Below are 23,787 nucleotides of genomic sequence, written 5' to 3'. Positions count from 1 at the left end.
ATTCTTGAGCAGTAGTTAGTTCTTCTAATCTATATTGTACGGATCAATCATATGGTTGGGTCCATATTTATTTTACCTTTATTTTACTAGGCAAGTCAGTTAAGAACAAATTCTTATTTTCAATGACGGCCTAGGAACCGTGGGTTAACTGCCTGTTCAGGGGCAGAACGACAGATTTGTACCTTGTCAGCTCGGGGGATTGAACTTGCAACCTTCCGGTCACTAGCCCAACGCTCGAACCACTAGGCTACCCTGCCGCCCCATATTGCAAAGTAAGGTAAAGATTTGTAGAAAACTACTACTAGCTATTAGCCTATTCTGGGGACAGTGGTTAGTTGGACTAAAATGTAGATAATATGTATGCTACGGTTCTATATGTTTTGCTCTATATTGCAAAAGGCAAATATTTCACCTTGCGGAAAATGTCCTGTGGCTTCTCTCTCTCCCCTTTCTCTCTCTCTCTCTCGCTACCCCTCTCTGTCCTCTTCATCACTACCTTCCTCTCTCCCCTTTCTCTCTCTCTCTCGCTACCCCTCTCTGTCCTCTTCATCACTACCTTCCTCTCTCCCCTTTCTCTCTCTCTCTCTACCCCTCTCTGTCCTCTTCATCACTACCTTCCTCTCTCCCCTTTCTCTCTCTCTCTCTACCCCTCTCTGTCCTCTTCATCACTACCTTCCTCTCTCCCCTTTCTCTCTCTCTCTCATTACCCCTCTCTGTCCTCGTCAGCACTACCTTCCTCTCTCCCCTTTCTCTCTCTCTCTCTACCCCGCTCTGTCCTCTTCATCACTACCTTCCTCTCTCCCCTTTCTCTCTCTCTCTCTCGCTACCCCTCTCTGTCCTCTTCATCACTACCTTCCTCTCTCCGCCAAGCAGAGCCACTCAGCACTTTTACCTCAGCTAGAGAAATCCTCATCAGCCTCCGTGGGGTATCCAAACACCAGCCAAGGGGGTACTTTGATATTCTCTCCCTGACACCCTAAGACCTGCGGCTCTCCCAACGAGATGGGTGGAAACCCCCCGCAGATTTGGAAGAACGAGGAAGTATGTTAGTGGAACGGTTGAAGTGGAGGTGGCAAAGGAGGTGGGAGGGGAAGTTAGGGGGATGACTTATTACGAGAACGTCTTACTACACTATACCCTGCACCTCAGTGTGCACTTTAAGTGCAGTTGATTTGGAGCCGCCTTGGATTCCATTAGAAACATCCAAGCTTCATTCAACCTCATTCTTATCAAGCCTCTATTCCCAGCACCCTTCAGTTCCCATCCAATACCTCCAGAGATATGGTGATACACATCTAATGGATTCTAATCACGGTACTTGTCAGTTTTTCTAATTTAATTACACCAGTTCCCGACATCTCTCAATCTCTTTCTTGTTCTCTGTCTCTATTTCTCTGAGCAAACTTTTTTAATTACTTTTATGAGCCACATAGCTAATGAAAAATGTAGATGTCTTTGGTATTAACTGTCTGCAGAGGTATATGTGATATGTGCATACAGTTTAGAAATGTACACCAAGTATAATAAACATTAGGAACGCCTTCCTAATATTGTGTTACTCGCCTTATAACAGTCCTTGTAACAGTCCTTGTAACAGTCCTTGTAACAGTCTTATACCAGTCTTATAACACCTACCGTTCATACCGTTGTAGATGCTCCTGTGATGCGGTGACAACTCTTCAGCGGTGGCCGGTCTCTTCTGTGCCTCTCTCCCAGGGCTGCCGAACTTCATGTGGTCTGGACTCCCACTATACTGGTGCCTGTGAGTCTCTGGACTGCCCCCGGCTGACATCACACAGCCCTTCTCATGGTGCTGGTGCTCTGGCGTCCCCAACCCTAGATGTGCCTGTCTGGGCTCGGGGCTTCCACAGCAGCTACCGCCCCCGATGCTCCCCCTGTGGTGCCTCTGATAGAGCTCCCCGGCGCTGCCGCCCTGACCCGACCCCAGGAGGTGCTGCTGTTTCTGGGAGAGAAGCAGGTCGGAGCTGTGGAGGTGGTGGTGCTTGGTGGATGGGTGCTGGGACTCGGGGCTCCGGCGTCCCACGTTGCGGCCGTACTTCTCGGGGCTGAGCCCCCGCATGGAACGGGCGCTATGGGTGTGGTCGGGCACCGAGATGGAGCCGCAGCGGGGCCGGCAGAGCTGGGGCATGGCGTAGGGATACTCCAGGCTGGTACTACGGTGCCTGCCCTGGGGGTGAGGAGGTTCAGGGCTGGAGGGGATCTCACGTTCTCCACTCACACTGCCAGCCCGGGGCTTTTGGATATGCTCCGGGCTCCCAGTTCCACCGCCCCCGAGGCTACCGGCGTGTGTAACCAGGTGGAGCTGCTTGTGGTGGGGGTGATCGAGCTGTCGGCGCTCCCGCGCTAGACGTACTACTCCCATCCCCCACGTCCCTCATCAACAACCCTGTCCCGGGGACCAGCAACAAACTACTCTGGCTATCGATAGAATTCCTACACCCTCCTGCCACCCCCACCACACAACCTCCTCCTCCTCCTCCTCCACCAACCCCCACCCCTCCACCACCTCTTCCTTTCTCCTCGTCGAGCAACAAACAGAGTTCTTTGAGATCCAGGTTCTCCCGGACCACCTCGTCCTGCCGCACCTCCAGCTCCTTGAGCTTCTGAAGGTACAAAGTCACCTCCTTCCTCATGATGGAGGCGCTGTAGCGCCCCAGTCGCTGCCACTCCCTGGACACCCGCTTGCCCTTCTGACGGTCGTCATCCAGGAAGCAACACAGGTCCCTCAGCTCCCGGTTGTCCTCCTGCAGTTTCTGGTTGATGTCCTGAGGAGAGGAGACGAGATGAGTGGAGAAAGAGAGGTGAAAAGTGTTCATTAGTGCTATTTTATTCATTCACTCTTATCTAGGTCCCTGCTGAGGTAGAAATCTCTTATTAAGGGGACCTCGCTTTAATATCATGTCAATCAAAGACAGAGTCAAATAAAAATGAAATAAACCTCTGTATTACATAAATATGGATGTGAAAATGTTGGATGTAAGAGTGGTAGAGGGCAAATAGGCCGTGAGTGAGCTGAGAGAGGGAGCCAGGGAGGGAGGGCAAAGCACCAGGCCAGAACATACCGCTCTCTCTCTCTCTCATTTGCAACATGATGGCATCTTTGCCCAAAGTTCTCCACCTCCCCTAATTATCCATAATAACATGCACGTCAGACCCTCCAGCACGTGTAGTTTAATTAGGTACCATGGTGCTTCGGGCTGGGCCTTTTGGGCCTGCTCTCTGAAGCAGCCAAGGATCCTTCCTCCATCCCCATGTGCTTCGTCTCAGTCGCTCCTATCTCATTTTAATGAATCCCAGAGTATCGGAGTAGGATGTTAAATCAAGTCTATGTAGCTCGGAGAAATAATAAGATTATGCTGGGATTATTATTGCTAGTTACACTGCACCAAATAAGATTTGGGAGAGAGAAGTCATATATTTGGGGAGTTTAATGAGTATTCTGGGTTAAATAGGTTTACTCTTGTCGCCTAGTAGAATTTGTTGGTGATATTCCAAGAGCAAGCATCAAGGTTGCGCCACAGGCCTACACACCAAAGCTTTTGCAAAGGAGATGAAGACTAAAGACAACAGGTGAGTGAGTGAGAAAGAGAGAAGAATGATGATGCCCTCTCACTATGCTTTCTGGTGGAAGATGATGGATGCACACACAGGTAGGCTCATGCGTGCTCACAGATACATGCACAGGGAGAGGGAGAGAGATGTTGTAAAATGAAATGAACTTATATACATCCTGCCTCCATTTCATCGTGTGGACAGCGGCGCCCTTTAAAGAACGCGCAAACTCAACCACGAACACCCTCTCATGCTGTGCGCGCTCAGGTGCGCCAGTGCGGCCTCCCCGCCGTTAACTATGATCTCATCTTTTTAGAAATGCCATGCGCGCCCATTCCTCACCTTCAGCCCTCTTATCTCGTTCAAGTGCAGCTGGAGGCTGCGATTGACCTCGCGGATCAGATTGCTGTGGTCCAGTATCACGCTCATTTTATCGGCTTCAGACCGCCGGAGCCGCCGCACCAAATCCTCTTTGGTCCACTTGAGAAGGTCCTCGTCCTGTATATTTGAGATGTCCTCCGCTGGACTTTCACTCTTTGTTATGGACAGCGAAAGCTGTGGCTGACTAGCTTTTTCCATCCCTACGGTTCCGTTGTCGGGAATACCGGCGACAAAAGGCTTGAAATACAACTCAGAGGGCACTGACAGTCAACCTCCGCTCGCAGTCAAACTGATCCGGAATTACCGTTCGAAATCAAATGCATAGTTGCCTGACCTCTCTCTGTGCTCCGAACATTTCAGCCCCCAAATGCAACAGCTGAGGACGCCGCCGAATCCCTCGTCCAGCAGTGAAATATAGCCCTAGAAAAGGCTACGTGCAGCTATCTAACATCCCGAAACCCCGACATGGACAATTTTTTAGTTCATGCAAGTTTGCACCTGAATGCATCCACATTTAGTCTCTTCCGTCCTGAAGTGGAGAGAGCTTCGGCGGGTAGCAGGTTGCTTGATGCGCATCTCCCGCCTCTTGTAGCTGTACAGTCCAATACATAAGGGAGGAGGAACCGCTGTAGCATCGCTAGGCAAGTGCACTGCGCGTGAATAGAGGGAGAGAACGTGACTGCAGTGACTAGCAGAACCTCCTCTCTCCCTCTCTCTCTCTCTCCATCCAAGTGTCTCCATCAAATGATGCGGGGGTGTTGGGTATGCGTTGGGACCCAGCGCCATCTACAGATCAAAAGCCATGGGCTACAGCATTTCGTCATCTTTATTATGGGCCTATAATAAATTCAGGACTTCATTTCCCATGATCCTCGTGTGCGTGCTTGTATCCTACGTCATGGACACGAGAGCCAGAAAATGTAGTAACACGTCATTCTACTGAAGTAGAGGCACACCGGCCGGGAGTTGTCCCCTCAGATTCTTCGCTCTCTCATTCTGTTTGCGCATCGGTATTTATCACCTAAATGCTGATCCGATTTGATTTATTACAGTCTAATATATATTTACCTTCGTCTGGATTTCCAACCGGATCTGTATAAAAGGTATGGTTCTCCGTCTGATCTGCCTGCATCAATTTGATGAAAAGTGTCTAGCTAGGCCATTCTGTTTGCGTTTCCTTGGTGGTTCGCCCAGGAAAAAAGCCGACTAAAAGCTGGGTTAGTCCGTTAGCAAGGCTAGCCTAGTTAACATGTATCGTTAATATAACTTGCATGATCGTGTTTTATATCAAGTTACATGATATGTCGATGGCAGATTGACTTTAGAAACACTCCCGGAATTGGATAAAAATGCTAACTGACGTTAGCTAACGTTACCTAAGATCAACTAGAACCTGTCGCTAACTAGCTTGTTGCTGCTACTAGCATCCGCCTCCTTTCAGGAAGGCATCTCTACCAGGGACGAGATCCTAAAATGTGATTTGTGATACCTGTCTAACCATTTAACTACTACAACATGCTTGTAGCTAAATGTTGCCAAGATGATCATCATTTGGTTCCTAGTAAATGGCCAGTAATAGCTAAGATGTGCCAGTATATAGCATAGCTAGAAGAGACCGTTTTTAGTCTGTCCATTTAAGCGCTCAGTTGTGTAATCAATGGATCGATGCTACTTCGAGTGAAGAGTCCAGTAGGCCAGCTGTCGATCACCTGGTAGAGCTGTTTGACGCGGAGGGTTCCCCTGAATGAGAGAGTGGAGAGGTGCGCGTTCATTTTGGTTCATATCTGAATTAGATAGCTGAAGTGAACTATGGTTTGGAACAGACAGTTCTGTCTTGATAAGTGTGTCAGAAGACCATCAAGTGGTGGTGGTCTCTTCCATAACATTACATGGAATTACATTACAAGGAAACGTTTACATAACATTCCATAACCCTGTGTTTTGTGCAATCATGTGACATGCCTGTATTTTTACCAAATTGCAGCTTTAATGCTTTTCCATTGAACTCAAAATGTCCGATGTTCCAATGCCATCGTCAGACAATTTATTACATTTTTTTGTGTATTTTTCATTTCTAGATAAGATCAGATAAAAAAAATTGTACATGTCACATGATTGTCCAAAAGACAGCATATGTCTGGAATTCCAGAGCTATAGATATCTAAGACATCTGGTTACTGCCATTCATACCTACCGAGGCATGTAAGCCCAAGACTCACTCGTCCCTGAAATGTTACGTAGTTGAAATGGGTGTGACCAATATTTGCGTAGGATTCAAAATTAGCTCAGGGATTCTTAAGTATCAAAACATGCCAAACAGGTTTTGATGACGAGCATCATCGTCATTCATGTTCCACATAGGCCTCCACCTATGAACTTGGAACAAAGCCATGGAAAGATTGAAAAGTGAGTGTAGCTCACACCGAACTCCAGACTCAAACAGCTCTCGGAGAAGCTACGACAGACTACCTGCCCTTAGCTAGAGCTAGTTTAGCTATCGGACTCACTTCTCTCCATATTTATTTATTTATTTATTTAACCTTTATTTAACCAGACGAGTTTATTAAGAGTCTCTTCACTTTCTTTCCCATTGAAGTTGCCATGGCGACATACCAGGAGTTTATCCAACAGAATGAGGATCGGGACGGCGTGCGTTTTAGCTGGAACCTGTGGCCCTCGAGCAGGCTGGAAGCTACCCGGCTGGTAGTGCCTGTCTCCTGCCTCTTCACCCCACTCAAGGAGAGGCCAGACCTGCCACCGGTGCAGTACGAACCGGTCCTCTGTAGCAGGGCCAACTGCAAGGCTGTACTAAACCCGCTATGGTGAGTATTTGAGGAGTGGAGGTGAATGTTGTTGTTTTAGGCTGAGTGAGTGTTTTTTAATTGTTGCTTGTTGACGTTTTTACAAGCACTTAGCTAGAAGCTAAGCTATGTCCAACGACTTACCTGGCATCTCTTTGTTTTCAACTTCAGCTTTTTATCCTTCCGAGAACTTACGTCTCAGGTGAAGGGAAGAGTAGGAGAAGAAAGGGATCACCAACTAAGTTTTTAATATCTTTAGGAATGCTTAGGTGTAGCTATATCACTCAGGGACAGGTGTGGTGGATCAACCTTATCCACACCTTAACAATCCAATGTACATCTGCTCTAGAAGCTCTAAAAGCCTCAGGCTATGTGACAGGTCTGTTTGACTGCTGCTGTACACTGTATCCAAGTAGTTCTGTCTTCCCCCCTTTGTAGCCAAGTTGACTACAGAGCCAAAATATGGGCGTGCAACTTCTGCTTCCAAAGAAACCCAGTGAGTACACCACAATGGACTATACTGAGCTGTCCGACCAAACACTATTCCACCTTAGAATACCGAGGTGCATAATGTACGCATGATGTACCAATAGTCATATCTGTAGGTGGACTACATACATTCCTGTGTTTATACTAGTCATATAGGAATATCTTTAAAGTGGCCTGTCTACATTCCTTTAGCAGGTGAAGCTAACCACTTTTGTCTTCTCGTTCTCTCCTTCACAGTTCCCCCCGTCATACGCCGGCATATCGGACGTAAACCAGCCGGCTGAGCTCATGCCACAGTTCTCAACCATTGAGTACATAGTGCAGGTAAACACGTACAGTTCTACATAGAGATCTCTGAACTTTGCACATAGACATTATGTTCTGTTCACGCGCCTGGCTTTGTAGTTGTGCGTCTCAACCCACAAAATTGCTTCATCAAATATGAATGTTTCTTTGATCCTCAAGTTGAGTTACCAGCCACAAAGAATGTACTGAAAAATGTACACACCACATGACATTACCATCACTTTTTAAGTTTTAGGTACCAGCAGCATACTACCCTGCATACCACTGCTGGCTTGCTTCTGAAGCTAAGCAGGGTTGGTCCTGGTCAGTCCCTGGATGGGAGACCAGATGCTGCTGGAAATGGTGTTGGAGGGCCAGTAGGAGGCACTCTTTCCTCTGGTCTAAAAAAAATATCCTAATGCCCCAGGGCAGTGATTGGGGACATTGCCCTGTGTAGGGTGCCGTCGGGACGTTAAATGGGTGTCCTGACTCTCTGAGGTCATTAAAGATCCCATGGCACTTATCGTAAGAGTAGGGGTGTTAAACCCGGTGTCCTGGCTAAATTCCCAATCTGACCCTCAAACCATCATGGTCACCTAATAATCCCCAGTTTAACAATTGGCTCATTCATCCCCCTCTTCTCCCCTGTAACTATTCCCCAGGTCGTTGCTGCAAATGAGAATGTGTTCTCAGTCAACTTACCTGGTAAAAATAACGAATAAAAGTTTATCATTTCTTTAGACATTCTTTGTCTTTGCTGTTTATTGTAATGGACGTTGTCAATTTACAAAGTGACATCGGGTTACAAAAGTCACTTGACCTCAGTGTATCACATGTCATGTGACACTATCCCAACATGGAAGAACTCAAAACACGGCAACATAGAAAAAACATGTTTCTGTAAAATAACCTCTCCAATCCCGTCTCTGCCACCAATGTAGCGCGGCCCCCCGAACCCCCTCATCTTCCTGTACGTGGTGGACACGTGTCTGGAGGAGGAGGACCTGCAGGCCCTGAAGGAGTCCCTGCAGATGTCCCTGTCCCTGCTGCCCCCCAACGCCCTGGTAGGCCTCATCACCTTCGGACGCATGGTGCAGGTCCACGAGCTGAGCTGCGAGGGCATTGCAAAGAGCTACGTGTTCAGAGGAACCAAGGAGCTTTCCTCCAAACAGATCCAGGTCAGTCAGTAACTGTTACATACGGGAAGTGAAGTAGTCTTGAAAATGCATTCATTAGTTTTGGGAAAAGATCTGGATTAGTTGTACTAAGATGACTGTAGGCTATATTTATGACGACAACCGCGGGCCGCATTAAATCTTTCAAGGACCGCATTTGGCCCGAGGGACGTACGTTTGAGACCTCTGATCTAGGTCAAAGTCTGCTTTGTCCATAGAAATGGAATAGGATCTTTGTTGTGGTCGTTTGTCATATGATCATGTCTAGGTGTCCTTGTATCAATTGGAAATTAAATGACAATAAAACAGTAGAATGGGGACAGGATACAGGTCAAAGACAGCCAGGTGTCACAGGATAGGATAAGTAGATATGATTGGCTCTTTGGGATGGTTCTGAATGACATAGAATGGGTCTATGCCACTATAGGGGTAGTGTTCTATACAGAAAAAAAACACCTAAACACCTAAACACCCAGAAACAGAGCGTCAGGCCTAAACAGAATACAGCCGACAGGGAAAACTCCCTTAGGCTGCCATGCAATATTCCACAATACCATTGTTGAAAGTCCATGAGAACTCATAGCTCTCTTTCTCTCTTTCAGGAGATGCTTGGCCTGACGAACCCAGCGGCATCTGGGCCTCAGGGTCGTCCCGCGGCCCCTCAGGATCCAGCCGTCACCTGTCGGTTCCTGCAGCCGGTCCATAAGGTAGACATGAACCTGACAGACCTGTTGGGAGAGCTGCAGAGAGATCCCTGGCCTGTACCACAGGGGAAGAGACCACTGCGGTCTACTGGAATAGCACTGTCCATCGCCGTGGGCCTGCTGGAGGTAATAACAGTTACATAAGCGTGCATACACACACACACACACTTACACACACACACACACACACACTTACACAAGCACACAGTCCTATGTACACATTTTGTGCGGTGTACAAATAACCTGATTCTATGTCGTCAACATAGACAACTGACCTTCAAAACTAAACTGAACCTTACCCTCTCTGACATGTCACAGGTTTCAACCAACCTTACACACACTTTCTCTCTCTTTCTCTCTTTCTCTCTCTCTCTCTCACTCACTGACATTCTCTTCAGTTAGGTCTGCCAATAGTACCACTCGTACTTTCTTAGGTCAAAGGTCAGCTTCTTTCTTTTTGCCTTATTGCTCTCTCTCTCCACTATACTCTCTTCCTCGTTCTGGTAACACAACTAACATGCTGTAGGTACATGTTAAAACAGCTGTGTTCCCTGCTGTCCGGTCCTCTGGTGCTGATGTCTACTGATAATGTAATGATTAGAGAAAAACATCTGAAGTCTAACTTCATCCATTCTGATGGTTCTAATGATGAACTTCCCCTTCAGGTGCTTTTGGGAAACCGGCCTCTGGTCTGTATGGTAACTTTATAGGAATGAGTTTCTTGAAGGGATATCGGTAGTTTGGTGAATCCTTACCGTGACTGAAGGAGCATTTGCATACAATTTCACAGTCAAATCACTTGGGATGTCACTGTAATGGGGAAATGATTGAGTTTAGAGTAATTAACACAAGGCTTAGCGTATGTTTTCCCTTCATGTAATACACAGATATATCCCGTGTTCTGTTTGGGACAGTCATTTGTGGTACGGGTTGGTGGCCACTAGAATTGATAGTGAATGTTCTGGATTGTTGTCATATCTGTTGATGTTGATGCCAGACTGGAGGTACAAGGACACTGATTGTTAATGTGACTTCCTACAAGCCTCTCGGCGGGTTTTTACAGAACATTGGTGCTGTGAGATTAGAATGTAGTGGTTACTGAATAACAAACATTTTCTCTGCTTCTGTTCTGGAGGTGTCTCCCTGTTCCAACTTCTTAAAACCGACAGGATTTAGATTGCTGTCGTTATTGTTCACCTGGAAATTCCCAGTACATTCCGTTATATCATACTACAGTTAAATCAGACTACAATAACCTAATGGCAGCTTCTGTGTTGGCAGTCAAATCTCAGTCAGAAATACCATTGAATTACTCAAACAAATAAATCAAATCTTGACCATACTGACCATAGCCACCATCTTTCCACCCCCAGGGTACGTTTCCCAACACAGGGGCCCGTGTGATGATGTTCATGGGCGGACCCCCCACCCAGGGCCCCGGAATGGTGGTGGGAGACGAACTCAAGACCCCCATCCGCTCCTGGCATGACATCACCAAGGACAACGCACGGCATCTGAAGAAAGCCACCAAGGTCAGTCCAAGAATAACAGAATGGATAGCGTAGAATGGATAGCGTAGAATGGATAGCGCAGAATGGATAGCGTAGAATGGATAGCGCAGAATGGATAGCGCAGAATGGATAGCGCAGAATGGATAGCGTAGAATGGATAGCGCAGAATGGATAGCGTAGAATGGATAGCGCAGAATGGATAGCGCAGAATGGATAGCGCAGAATGGATAGCGCAGAATGGAAGTTTTATTGTCCATGTCGTACATGGACACTGTGAAAAAGAGAAGTTGTATGTGGGTTGGTTATATCTTGTAAAAGGCGTTGTTTTGTCTCTGTTCTTAGTGGGCTTGTTTTTAGAGTTAAAGCTGGAATCCTTCATTGGTGGAACTGCCGCGTCCTTTTGTGATATTACAACAACAACAGTTACTGGAAACAACGAACACGTATTCTTCTCGGATGTCATTGCACGCTCGATAGAACACAATACGTGGTGCAATTCACAGGAGGTTGGTGGCACCTTAATTGGGGAGGACGGGCTCGTGGTAATGGCTGGAACTTTTATAGGTAGAATGGTATCAATTACATCAACAAATGGTTTCCATGTCCCTTCTCTCTATTCCAGACATTATTATGAGCCGTCCTCCCCTTTGCAGCCTCCATTGGTGCAATTTTGTTTTACCATGCTGTGCGACACTCCTTAGCGCGGCAACAATAACAATAACAATGGTGTTGTGGCGGCTAGTGGCTTCCCTCCACTGCGGATTCCATCTTTAAGACTACGCTAGTTTTTAGAGCTAAGATGGATGAAACAACTTAAGCCATTTTTGTTTTAATGTAGTTTAGCTTAATTATTTTTCTTTCACTCACGTCAAGCTCTCGCGATGTGTCAAATATTTCGCTCAAGTTTGCGCTCTCTTCTCTCTCCATACCTCTTCTGTTGAGGTATGTTCATGGACACCGATGCTCCAACGAGTTCTCAAGGTGCTACACAGCACTGTTTGTATATGTTGCAAACGGTTCCCTTGTTTTGTTTTACTCAGTACTACGACGCCTTGGCGAACCGTGCGGCAGTGAACGGCCACAGTATTGACATCTACGCCTGTGCCTTGGATCAGACCGGACTTCTAGAGATGAAATGTTTATCCAACCTCACTGGGTTAGTACCAGTCTCAGACGACCTACGACTGACCTGTGTCCTGTCTTCACCCGATTCCCCTAGTTGTGCTGAATCCCTCATGTCCCTGGTGATTTGAGAACTGTCTACTGAAGCTTTTATTTGATCTGAATAAGAAATACCTTTTTGTACAATTCCCTCTACATTCGATAGAATGACTTTTCCAGAGACTTCATCCTCACTAGCTCATTGACTTTTCCAGAGACTTCGTCCTCACTAGCTCATTGACTTTTCCAGAGACTTCATCCTCACTAGCTCATTGACTTTTCCAGACTTCATCCTCACTAGCTCATTGACTTTTCCAGAGACTTCATCCTCACTAGCTCATTGACTTTTCCAGACTTCATCCTCACTAGCTCATTGACTTTTCCAGAGACTTCATCCTCACTAGCTCATTGACTTTTCCAGACTTCATCCTCACTAGCTCATTGACTTTTCCAGAGACTTCATCCTCACTAGCTCATTGACTTTTCCAGACTTCATCCTCACTAGCTCATTGACTTTTCCAGACTTCATCCTCACTAGCTCATTGACTTTTCCAGACTTCATCCTCACTAGCTCATTGACTTTTCCAGACTTCATCCTCACTAGCTCATTGACTTTTCCAGACTTCATCCTCACTAGCTCATTGACTTTTCCAGACTTCATCCTCACTAGCTCATTGACTTTTCCAGAGACTTCATCCTCACTAGCTCATTGACTTTTCCAGACTTCATCCTCACTAGCTCATTGACTTTTCCAGACTTCATCCTCACTAGCTCATTGACTTTTCCAGACTTCATCCTCACTAGCTCATTGACTTTTCATTTTTGTATTTTGTATTCGAATTATGCTGCTGAATATTCTTTTTTTTTTTTCCCTCACGGTTTCCGTCCTCTCAGAGGTCACATAGCGATGGGCGACTCCTTCAACACCTCTCTGTTCAAGCAGACCTTCCAGAGGGTGTTCAGTAAGGACCACAACGGAGAGTTCCGCATGGCCTTCGGAGGCACCATGGAAGTCAAGGTGTCCAGGGAGCTGAAGGTATCGGGGGCCATCGGGCCCTGTGTCTCCCTCAACGCTAAGGGACCGTGTATATCAGAGAACGTGAGTCTTTCAGGCCCATACAGAATCCAAATAGGGTTAAAAAAATATATATAATCCCAGAAACGGTCCCAAAATTCCCAGCTTTTCCAGAATTTCAGGAATGTTTTGCGGGAATTGTTCAACCTTCTATTCTAATAGCATTTTCCCCTCTGGAAGTGAATTGGGAAGCTGTTTTTCATTGACTTCAATGGCCCTTTGTTACAGGAGGTCGGTGTTGGAGGAACAACGCAGTGGAAAATCTGCAGTCTCAGTCCCTCCACGACGTTGGCCTTGTACTTCGAGGTCGTCAATCAGGTGAACACACTTCCCTTTGATCAAACACTTGTTCCTCATTTCATTCTTACTCAAAGTAGTCATTGATTTGGGTCGACCAAACCAATGTAATGTGACAATTCATCATTCACACCTCAGTGATTCCTTAGGACGTGGTTTTGAGTATTCAAGCAGGATGTTTAGCCATATTAAATGTACTCTTATACCAACTATTGTAGTTATATTTTCTCTGTGCAGCACAATGCCCCAATCCCTCAGGGTGGTAGAGGAGCGGTCCAGTTTGTCACCCAGTACCAACACTCCAACACCCAGAGGAGGATCAGGGTTACCACCGTCGCCAGGAAGTAAGTCTTCTCTCTTGCTTTGAAACAGTAAACAGGAAGTGGGTTTGCAGAACTGCTACATCGTTCTTGACTGAAGTGTGACTGAACTGACAGCCCTTACAATATACATATGCAAGAGTCTGCATTTTGTACACGTCGCATTTCTCACATTGTGTTAACTCACCGCTTAAAGACAAAGTCCATATCGGCCGTACAAATGAGGAAGTTGACATTCGCCCTGCCCTGTTAAATGACTGGAAGTGGACGTGCAGCCTAGATTTGTGCTTACGCACATGTGCGTCAGTCTCGCCCTGCCCCTAACCTGTCCACTCCCTCTCTCTCCCTCCATCCAGTTGGGCCGACGCCCAGTCCCAGATCCAGCACATCGAGTCGTCCTTTGACCAGGAGGCGTCGGCGGTCATCATGGCCAGGCTGGGCGTGTTCAGGGCCGAGTCGGAAGAGGGGCCGGACGTCCTGCGCTGGCTGGACAGACAGCTCATTCGCCTGGTGAGTGACAGCTAGGCTGACCAATGTGTAACAGGCTTTGTAATGTCATTGGGCATTGGTCCCACCTTGGCTATTCCAAGAGAGTAGCCTGTTGTTCTTCACATAGCTGAATGTATGTAGGACTTGTGGGTGATTGTGGATAGAAGAATCCTTTGTATTCTTGTGTCTCTTTGTTCTTATTCATTGTAGAAGAATGTAGAAAGGAGTTGTCTGGAATGTGAAGCAGAATGACACGAATACTAATTCGCTGACAGTTTTTAAATCCCTCTGTGATGTTTCGGGAAGTTGTGTTGTATACCTAAACTAACAGCACTTGACTGAAGTCCTGAAGGTATGTGTTGATTGCCTTAGTTCAAGACGCTGACGTTTGTCTTGTCTCCTCGGTTACAGTGTCAGAAATTCGGTCAGTTCAACAAAGACGACCCCACCTCCTTCAAGCTCTCGGAGTCCCTCTCACTCTACCCACAGGTAAGACTGACACCTAGTGGTACACTCTGGAACTATATGAGCTATTTAATGAGAGCCCTTCAATACAAGTCCTTCTAATAGAGTAGAACTGGAATAGATTTAACTAGCTCATCGAGATCTGAATGATTACTTGAGTGCTTACCTCTAACTTTAGCAAAAAATTATATTTATGTCAAATGGGATATATGTACATGAAAAAGTAGTCAACGGCTGTATCCTAACACCACCCAGCACAGAAGCAGAGTACTGTGTAATTGGCCTCGTCTGACAACTTAACACCAGAGGCTTGTATGACGTTGAAACAAAAGGCAGTGACTTTGTCCATTGCTACAGAATCACACAATAGTGTGTCCTTGTACCTCCAGTCTGGAGTCAATCACTGTCAACAGACAGGAGTTTAATCCATAACACACAGCACTGTGTCTAATGGCCATCAACCTGAGTGTCACAAACAGAACACTGAAAAAATCATGTTTATTACAGGAATAGTAAATATATACATATTCTAAACATTGTGTTAATCACTCTAAACTGAACGTTAACTTTATTCATCTTAAATATTCCCATTGCACAGATAATCACAACTCATAACTTCCACTTAGTTTAGTTGACCTCAGTGGGATCTGTACAGGAACATTTGATGATGCAATATCCCAAATATAAAAAAATATGTATATAATTTGATGATATATATATATATTTAATTATTATTATTTTTAAAATCCTATTTCATTATAATCGTTAGAATAATGTCTCTGTCCTCCCTCTAGTTTATGTTCCACCTGCGGCGGTCGCCGTTCCTGCAGGTGTTCAACAACAGCCCAGATGAGTGTTCCTACTACAGACACCACTTTGTCTGCCAGAACCTGACCCAGTCTCTCATCATGATCCAGCCCATCCTGTACTCTTACTCGTTCCACGGACCACCAGAGGTCAGACTCCTACCAAATACTATGGGCACACACTAATTACACACTCTCTATCTCTATAGTGTACTAGATGACGACGAAAAACACGGTCGACCAGTTTCTAGCTCCTAGGAAACTTTGCAGTTATTTCTTACTGACATTTCTTCATTTTAATTTTCAGCATTTGTGTGTATTGTTAGGTATTACTGCACCGTTGGAGCTAGAAACATAAGCATTTCACTGCACCTGCAGTAACATCTGCAAAATGTGTATGCGGCCAATCAATTATTAAATATTGAATTTAATTCGAATTAACTTTCTAAATCTTTTTTTTCCAGTCTACGCTGTTATAAAACCAGTCTGTATATTAGATAATTAGGTCACATTTCCCTAAGAACTAATTATTTCAGTCAAATATTCACATGCTCAATGAGTTCCACACTACCTCTCTCTGTAAGAAAATGGATGTGAGACTTATCCTGTTGTGTCTGTCTGTTCTACAGCCTGTTCTCCTGGACAGTGGCAGTATTCTCCCCGACCGGATCCTCCTCATGGACACCTTCTTCCAGCTGGTCATCTACCATGGAGAGGTGAGAGGTCACACAGGAAAACAACGGCGCTGGTGGTCTAATGCTAGTTATTAGTAGCTGGAACACCACTACTAATTATTATTATTTCCTAGCATCTCAAACTGAACATCATCATGTAGAGCATAAACAACAATGTAAATCACTATCAATATTACAACAAGAAACGACGTGTGTGTGTGTGTGTGTGTGTGTGTGTGTGTACCTGCCTGATGTGATGGGTTTGACGAAATGGGATACATATTAGTAGATTCATTATGTTCATTCATTCACAATGCCCTGTCATTTTCTATTCTCAACATGTTAAGAGAACACCAACACACAACATCCCACCATGACAATAACCCTGGTCTATACAACTAACACCAACACACAACATCCCACCATGACAATAACCCTGGTCTATATAACTAACACCAACACACAACATCCCACCATGACAATAACCCTGGTCTATACAACTAACACCAACACACAACATCCCACCATGACAATAACCCTGGTCTATACAACTAACACCAACACACAACATCCCACCATGACAATAACCCTGGTCTATACAACTAACACCAACACACAACATCCTACCATGACAATAACCCTGGTCTATACAACTAACACCAACACACAGCATCCCACCATGACAATAACCCTGGTCTATACAACTAACACCAACACACAACATCCCACCATGACAATAACCCTGGTCTATACAACTAACACCAACACACAACATCCCACCATGACAATAACCCTGGTCTATACAACTAACACCAACACACAACATCCTACCATGACAATAACCCTGGTCTATACAACTAACACCAACACACAGCATCCCACCATGACAATAACCCTGGTCTATACAACTAACACCAACACACAACATCCCACCATGACAATAACCCTGGTCTATACAACTAACACCAACACACAACATCCCACCATGACAATAACCCTGGTCTATACAACTAACACCAACACACAACATCCCACCATGAAAATAACCCTGGTCTATACAGACAACATCCTACCATGACAATAACCCTGGTCTATACAACTAACACCAACACACAGCATCCCACCATGACAATAACCCTGGTCTATACAACTAACACCAACACACAGCATCCCACCATGACAATAACCCTGGTGTATACAACTAACACCAACACACAACATCCCACCATGACAATAACCCTGGTCTATACAACTAACACCAACACACAACATCCCACCATGACAATAACCCTGGTCTATACAACTAACACCAACACACAACATCCCACCATGACAATAACCCTGGTCTATACAACTAACACCAACACACAACATCCCACCATGACAATAACCCTGGTCTATACAACTAACACCAACACACAACATCCCACCATGACAATAACCCTGGTCTATACAACTAACACCAACACACAACATCCTACCATGACAATAACCCTGGTGTATACAACTAACACCAACACACAACATCCCACCATGACAATAACCCTGGTCTATACAACTAACACCAACACACAACATCCCACCATGACAATAACCCTGGTCTATATAACTAACACCAACACACAACATCCTACCATGACAATAACCCTGGTCTATACAACTAACACCAACACACAACATCCCACCATGACAATAACCCTGGTCTATACAACTAACACCAACACACAACATCCCACCATGACAATAACCCTGGTCTATACAACTAACACCAACACACAACATCCCACCATGACAATAACCCTGGTCTATACAACTAACACCAACACACAACATCCTACCATGACAATAACCCTGGTCTATACAACTAACACCAACACACAACATCCCACCATGACAATAACCCTGGTGTATACAACTAACACCAACACACAACATCCCACCATGACAATAACCCTGGTCTATACAACTAACACCAACACACAACATCCCACCATGACAATAACCCTGGTGTATACAACTAACACCAACACACAACATCCCACCATGACAATAACCCTGGTGTATACAACTAACAACACAACATCCCACCATGACAATAACCCTGGTGTATACAATCCCACCATGACAATAACCCTGGTCTATACAACTAACACCAACACACAACATCCCACCATGACAATAACCCTGGTGTATACAACTAACACCAACACACAACATCCCACCATGACAATAACCCTGGTCTATACAACTAACACCAACACACAACATCCCACCATGACAATAACCCTGGTGTATACAACTAACACCAACACACAACATCCCACCATGACAATAACCCTGGTGTATACAACTAACACCAACACACAACCCACCATGACAATAACCCTGGTGTATACAACTAACACCAACACACAACATCCCACCATGACAATAACCCTGGTCTATACAACTAACACCAACACACAACATCCCACCATGACAATAACCCTGGTCTATACAACTAACACCAACACACAACATCCCACCATGACAATAACCCTGGTCTATACAACTAACACCAACACACAACATCCCACCATGACAATAACCCTGGTCTATACAACTAACACCAACACACAACATCCCACCATGACAATAACCCTGACAATAACCCTGGTCTATACAACTAACACCAACACACAACATCCTACCATGACAATAACCCTGGTCTATACAACTAACACCAACACACAACATCCCACCATGACAATAACCCTGGTCTATACAACTAACACCAACACACAACATCCCACCATGACAATAACCCTGGTCTATACAACTAACACCAACACACAACATCCCACCATGACAATAACCCTGGTCTATACAACTAACACCAACACACAACATCCTACCATGACAATAACCCTGGTCTATACAACTAACACCAACACACAACATCCTACCATGACAATAACCCTGGTCTATACAACTAACACCAACACACAACATCCCACCATGACAATAACCCTGGTGTATACAACTAACACCAACACACAACATCCTACCATGACAATAACCCTGGTCTATACAACTAACACCAACACACAACATCCCACCCAATAACCCTGGTGTATACAACTAACACCAACACACAACATCCCACCATGACAATAACCTGGTGTATACAACTAACACCAACACACAACATCCCACCATGACAATAACCCTGGTGTATACAACTAACACCAACACACAACATCCCACCATGACAATAACCCTGGTCTATACAACTAACACCAACACACAACATCCCACCATGACAATAACCCTGGTGTATACAACTAACACCAACACACAACATCCCACCATGACAATAACCCTGGTCTATACAACTAACACCAACACACAACATCCCACCATGACAATAACCCTGGTGTATACAACTAACACCAACACACAACATCCCACCATGACAATAACCCTGGTGTATACAACTAACACCAACACACAACATCCCACCATGACAATAACCCTGGTGTATACAACTAACACCAACACACAACATCCCACCATGACAATAACCCTGGTGTATACAACTAACACCAACACACAACATCCCACCATGACAATAACCCTGGTGTATACAACTAACACCAACACACAACATCCATGACAATAACCATGACAATAACACCAACACACAACAACCATGACTAACCCTGGTCTATACAACTAACACCAACACACAACATCCCACCATGACAATAACCCTGGTCTATACAACTAACACCAAAACACACAACATCCCACCATGACAATAACCCTGGTGTATACAACTAACACCAACACACAACATCCTACCATGACAATAACCCTGGTCTATATAACTAACACCAACACACAACATCCCACCATGACAATAACCCTGGTCTATACAACTAACACACAATCCCACCATGACAATAACCCTGGTCTATACAACTAACACCAACACACAACATCCCACCATGACAATAACCCTGGTCTATACAACTAACACCAACACACAACATCCCACCATGACAATAACCCTGGTCTATACAACTAACACCAACACACAACATCCCACCATGACAATAACCCTGGTCTATACAACTAACACCAACACACAACATCCCACCATGACAATAACCCTGGTCTATACAACTAACACCAACACACAACATCCCACCATGACAATAACCCTGGTCTATACAACTAACACCAACACACAACATCCCACCATGACAATAACCCTGGTGTATACAACTAACACCAACACACAACATCCCACCATGACAATAACCCTGGTCTATACAACTAACACCAACACACAACATCCCACCATGACAATAACCCTGGTCTATACAACTAACACCAACACACAACATCCCACCATGACAATAACCCTGGTGTATGTATCCCACCATGACAATAACCCTGGTCTATATAACACCAACACACAACATCCCACCATGACAATAACCCTGGTCTATCTATACAACTAACCCTGGTCTATACAACTAACACCAACACACAACATCCCACCATGACAATAACCCTGGTCTATACAACTAACGCCAACACACAACATCCCACCATGACAATAACCCTGGTCTATACAACTAACACCAACACACAACATCCCACCATGACAATAACCCTGGTGTATACAACTAACACCAACACACAACATCCCACCATGACAATAACCCTGGTCTATACAACTAACACCAACACACAACATCCCACCATGACAATAACCCTGGTGTATACAACTAACACCAACACACAACATCCCACCATGACAATAACCCTGGTGTATACAACTAACACCAACACACAACATCCCACCATGACAATAACCCTGGTGTATACAACTAACACCAACACACAACATCCCACCATGACAATAACCCTGACCCTGGGTCTATACAACTAACACCAACACACAACATCCTACCATGACAATAACCCTGGTCTATACAACTAACACCAACACACAACATCCCACCATGACAATAACCCTGGTCTATACAACTAACACCAACACACAACATCCCACCATGACAATAACCCTGGTCTATACAACTAACACCAACACACAACATCCCACCATGACAATAACCCTGGTCTATACAACTAACACCAACACACAACATCCTACCATGACAATAACCCTGGTCTATACAACTAACACCAACACACAACATCCTACCATGACAATAACCCTGGTCTATACAACTAACACCAACACACAACATCCCACCATGACAATAACCCTGGTCTATACAACTAACACCAACACACAACATCCCACCATGACAATAACCCTGGTCTATACAACTAACACCAACACACAACATCCCACCATGACAATAACCCTGGTCTATACAACTAACACCAACACACAACATCCCACCATGACAATAACCCTGGTCTATACAACTAACACCAACACACAACATCCCACCATGACAATAACCCTGGTCTATACAACTAACACCAACACACAACATCCTACCATGACAATAACCCTGGTCTATACAACTAACACCAACATCCCACCATGACAATAACCCTGGTCTATACAACTAACACCAACACACAACATCCTACCATGACAATAACCCTGGTCTATATAACTAACACCAAAACACATTCTACCATGACTATAACCCTGTTGTATCTCTCTCTCTCCACCAGACCATCGCCCAGTGGCGTAAGGCGGGTTACCAGGAGCAGCCGGAGTACGAGAACTTCAAGCATCTACTGGTAGCACCTGTGGATGACGCCCAGGAGATCCTGCAGACCCGCTTCCCCATGCCCCGGTACATCGACACAGAGCACGGAGGGTCCCAGGCCCGCTTCCTCCTGTCCAAGGTCAACCCCTCCCAGACACACAACAACCTCTACTCCTGGGGACAGGTAATACAATGTTCATTCATTCTTCAAAACGTCAACTGAGAACCACTTTTTATGTACAATAACAGCTGTGGACTTGATTTGGAAATGGGTGATGTTAAGGTTGGAGTTTCATCATGGGCAGTCAATTGTATTTTTCTTAAAGGAATTCTAGTCTTACGAGTGGTAGCGCTTCATGTACCACCGTCTCTATTCTGCTGGCCATTTTGAATCTGATCCAACTGACGGCAGCTTTACTCTAGTGTTTTCACCATAATCATCACATTTCTGTCTCTTCTCATTCTCTAGGAGACCGGAGCCCCCATCCTCACAGACGACGTCAGTCTACAGGTGTTCATGGACCACTTGAAGAAGCTGGCCGTGTCGAGCGCCACTTAATTTCCCAGTCCCGGGACCAAAGTGATCGCCTCGTGACCAGACTGATATGCCCACCGTTCTATTTCACTTCACCATTACGTCTGGTTGACGAGGCGACCAAAGTGAAGGACCTGAAAGGAGAGAGGGATGAGAAGGAAAGAGCGAGACATTCCTGTATGAATACAGGGACCTAGTAACACTTTCCCCACATATGACCTATGATGGTTTCAAATCCTCTAAGTTATTATCATTCCTGCTTTAAGTTTCTGGAATTTTGCTTCCCTAAAATTGTGATTGACATTAACTTCTCCCCCATACTGGAAAAGCCTTACTGCACCTCAGTTGTAGCCTGTTCCCAGATCAGTTTTTCATGCCTTGATAATGACCGTAGGAGTTGGCTTATACAGCACAAACAGATCTGGGACCAGGCATCCTCAGATATTTATCACAGTTCTTACATTCCATCTCACCTTTATAATAATAATTTGGCTAATGATTAGAATTGGTTTCCTTGTTTGTCTGTCTGTGGTAAGGCATGTAGCTACTGTAGTAGTTTGGTCAATGATTGCTGCTCGAGACGCTTTAAATATTTTTATGTTCTTGATAACGTCCTATAGTTTATTTTTTTCCATAAAATTTCCCCTAAATAATGATTCATTTAAATAATGTTCTGATTTAAACTGTCAATCTATCCTCGTAGTGCTACTGTTTTCCTTGTGAATACAGAAAGACTGGAAGTTCAATGAAAAATGTTATTATTGTATTAAACAAAACCTTTCTTTTTTTTCTAACACATCTTTTACATCGTCTCGTCAACTGACTACTTTTTCCACATATCCGTTTTCGCACCATCTGGCATTTTGTACTACTTACCCCGAAACCCCTCATCACTGTTCTTTCACTCGCCTACTGGAGTCTGTTCCTGATGTTAACACTTGTACTTACTGTAACAAAAGGGAACGTAATTGATTGATTTAGTCTGACTGATCTGTTTCTCAATGCTATGCATATAAAGTATGTCAAGACAACCTTATTCACCAGCTATGTATTTTATGTTCCCCTCATTCTTGTTTTTGTGTGGGTTTCTATGTCATATAAATGTGTCAAATAGATCAGCAATACCAGAGAATCATTCATCCTTCCATTTCTCTGGTCTGTGTAGACGGACACCATATTCACATTTTTGTCCCTGGCAAGCGAGCCTATGACTAGTGGAAGTGTGAAGCATAGAACTAGGAATTAGAATACTAGCATACATAGAGAACATCCTCATTCACACAGATAAGCTAGGGGTCAAAG

At 44.8% G+C, this 23,787-nt stretch overlaps 1 protein-coding gene and 1 pseudogene across 1 annotated transcript; one reads left to right on the top strand and one right to left on the bottom strand.

The window, feature by feature from the left end:
• Window positions 1–600: 600 nt before the first annotated feature.
• LOC115103672 (coiled-coil domain-containing protein 85A-like) lies at window positions 601–4,644 on the bottom strand (annotated as a pseudogene).
• A 235-nt stretch (window positions 4,645–4,879) lies between these two features.
• On the top strand, window positions 4,880–23,521 carry LOC115104391 (protein transport protein Sec23A-like). The gene is made up of 17 exons (XM_065006178.1): window positions 4,880–5,057; window positions 6,551–6,776; window positions 7,194–7,251; window positions 7,482–7,568; window positions 8,471–8,707; window positions 9,307–9,534; window positions 10,782–10,940; window positions 11,960–12,075; window positions 12,975–13,179; window positions 13,384–13,473; window positions 13,690–13,796; window positions 14,129–14,282; window positions 14,673–14,750; window positions 15,521–15,682; window positions 16,162–16,248; window positions 21,913–22,134; window positions 22,420–23,521. The coding sequence occupies exons 2-17, from the start codon at window positions 6,556–6,558 to the stop codon at window positions 22,507–22,509; spliced, it is 2,301 nt and encodes a 766-aa protein (XP_064862250.1). The 5' UTR covers window positions 4,880–5,057; window positions 6,551–6,555; the 3' UTR covers window positions 22,510–23,521.
• Window positions 23,522–23,787: the final 266 nt, after the last annotated feature.

The sequence above is a fragment of the Oncorhynchus nerka genome, linkage group LG21 (genome assembly GCF_034236695.1).
Source record: "Oncorhynchus nerka isolate Pitt River linkage group LG21, Oner_Uvic_2.0, whole genome shotgun sequence".
Lineage (NCBI taxonomy): Eukaryota > Metazoa > Chordata > Actinopteri > Salmoniformes > Salmonidae > Oncorhynchus > Oncorhynchus nerka.
Note: the sequence above shows the minus strand (reverse complement) of the source record. Positions and strands in the feature narration are given on the sequence as shown.

Excerpts from the sequence above, each read along its gene's own strand:
- LOC115104391 (XM_065006178.1), top strand. The coding sequence starts at position 6,556 with ATGGCGACATACCAGGAGTTTATCCAACAGAATGAGGATCGGGACGGC. Across the intron at positions 6,777-7,193 it reads GCTGTACTAAACCCGCTATG|CCAAGTTGACTACAGAGCCA; the intron begins GTGAGTATTTGA and ends CCCCCTTTGTAG. Across the intron at positions 10,941-11,959 it reads ATCTGAAGAAAGCCACCAAG|TACTACGACGCCTTGGCGAA; the intron begins GTCAGTCCAAGA and ends TGTTTTACTCAG.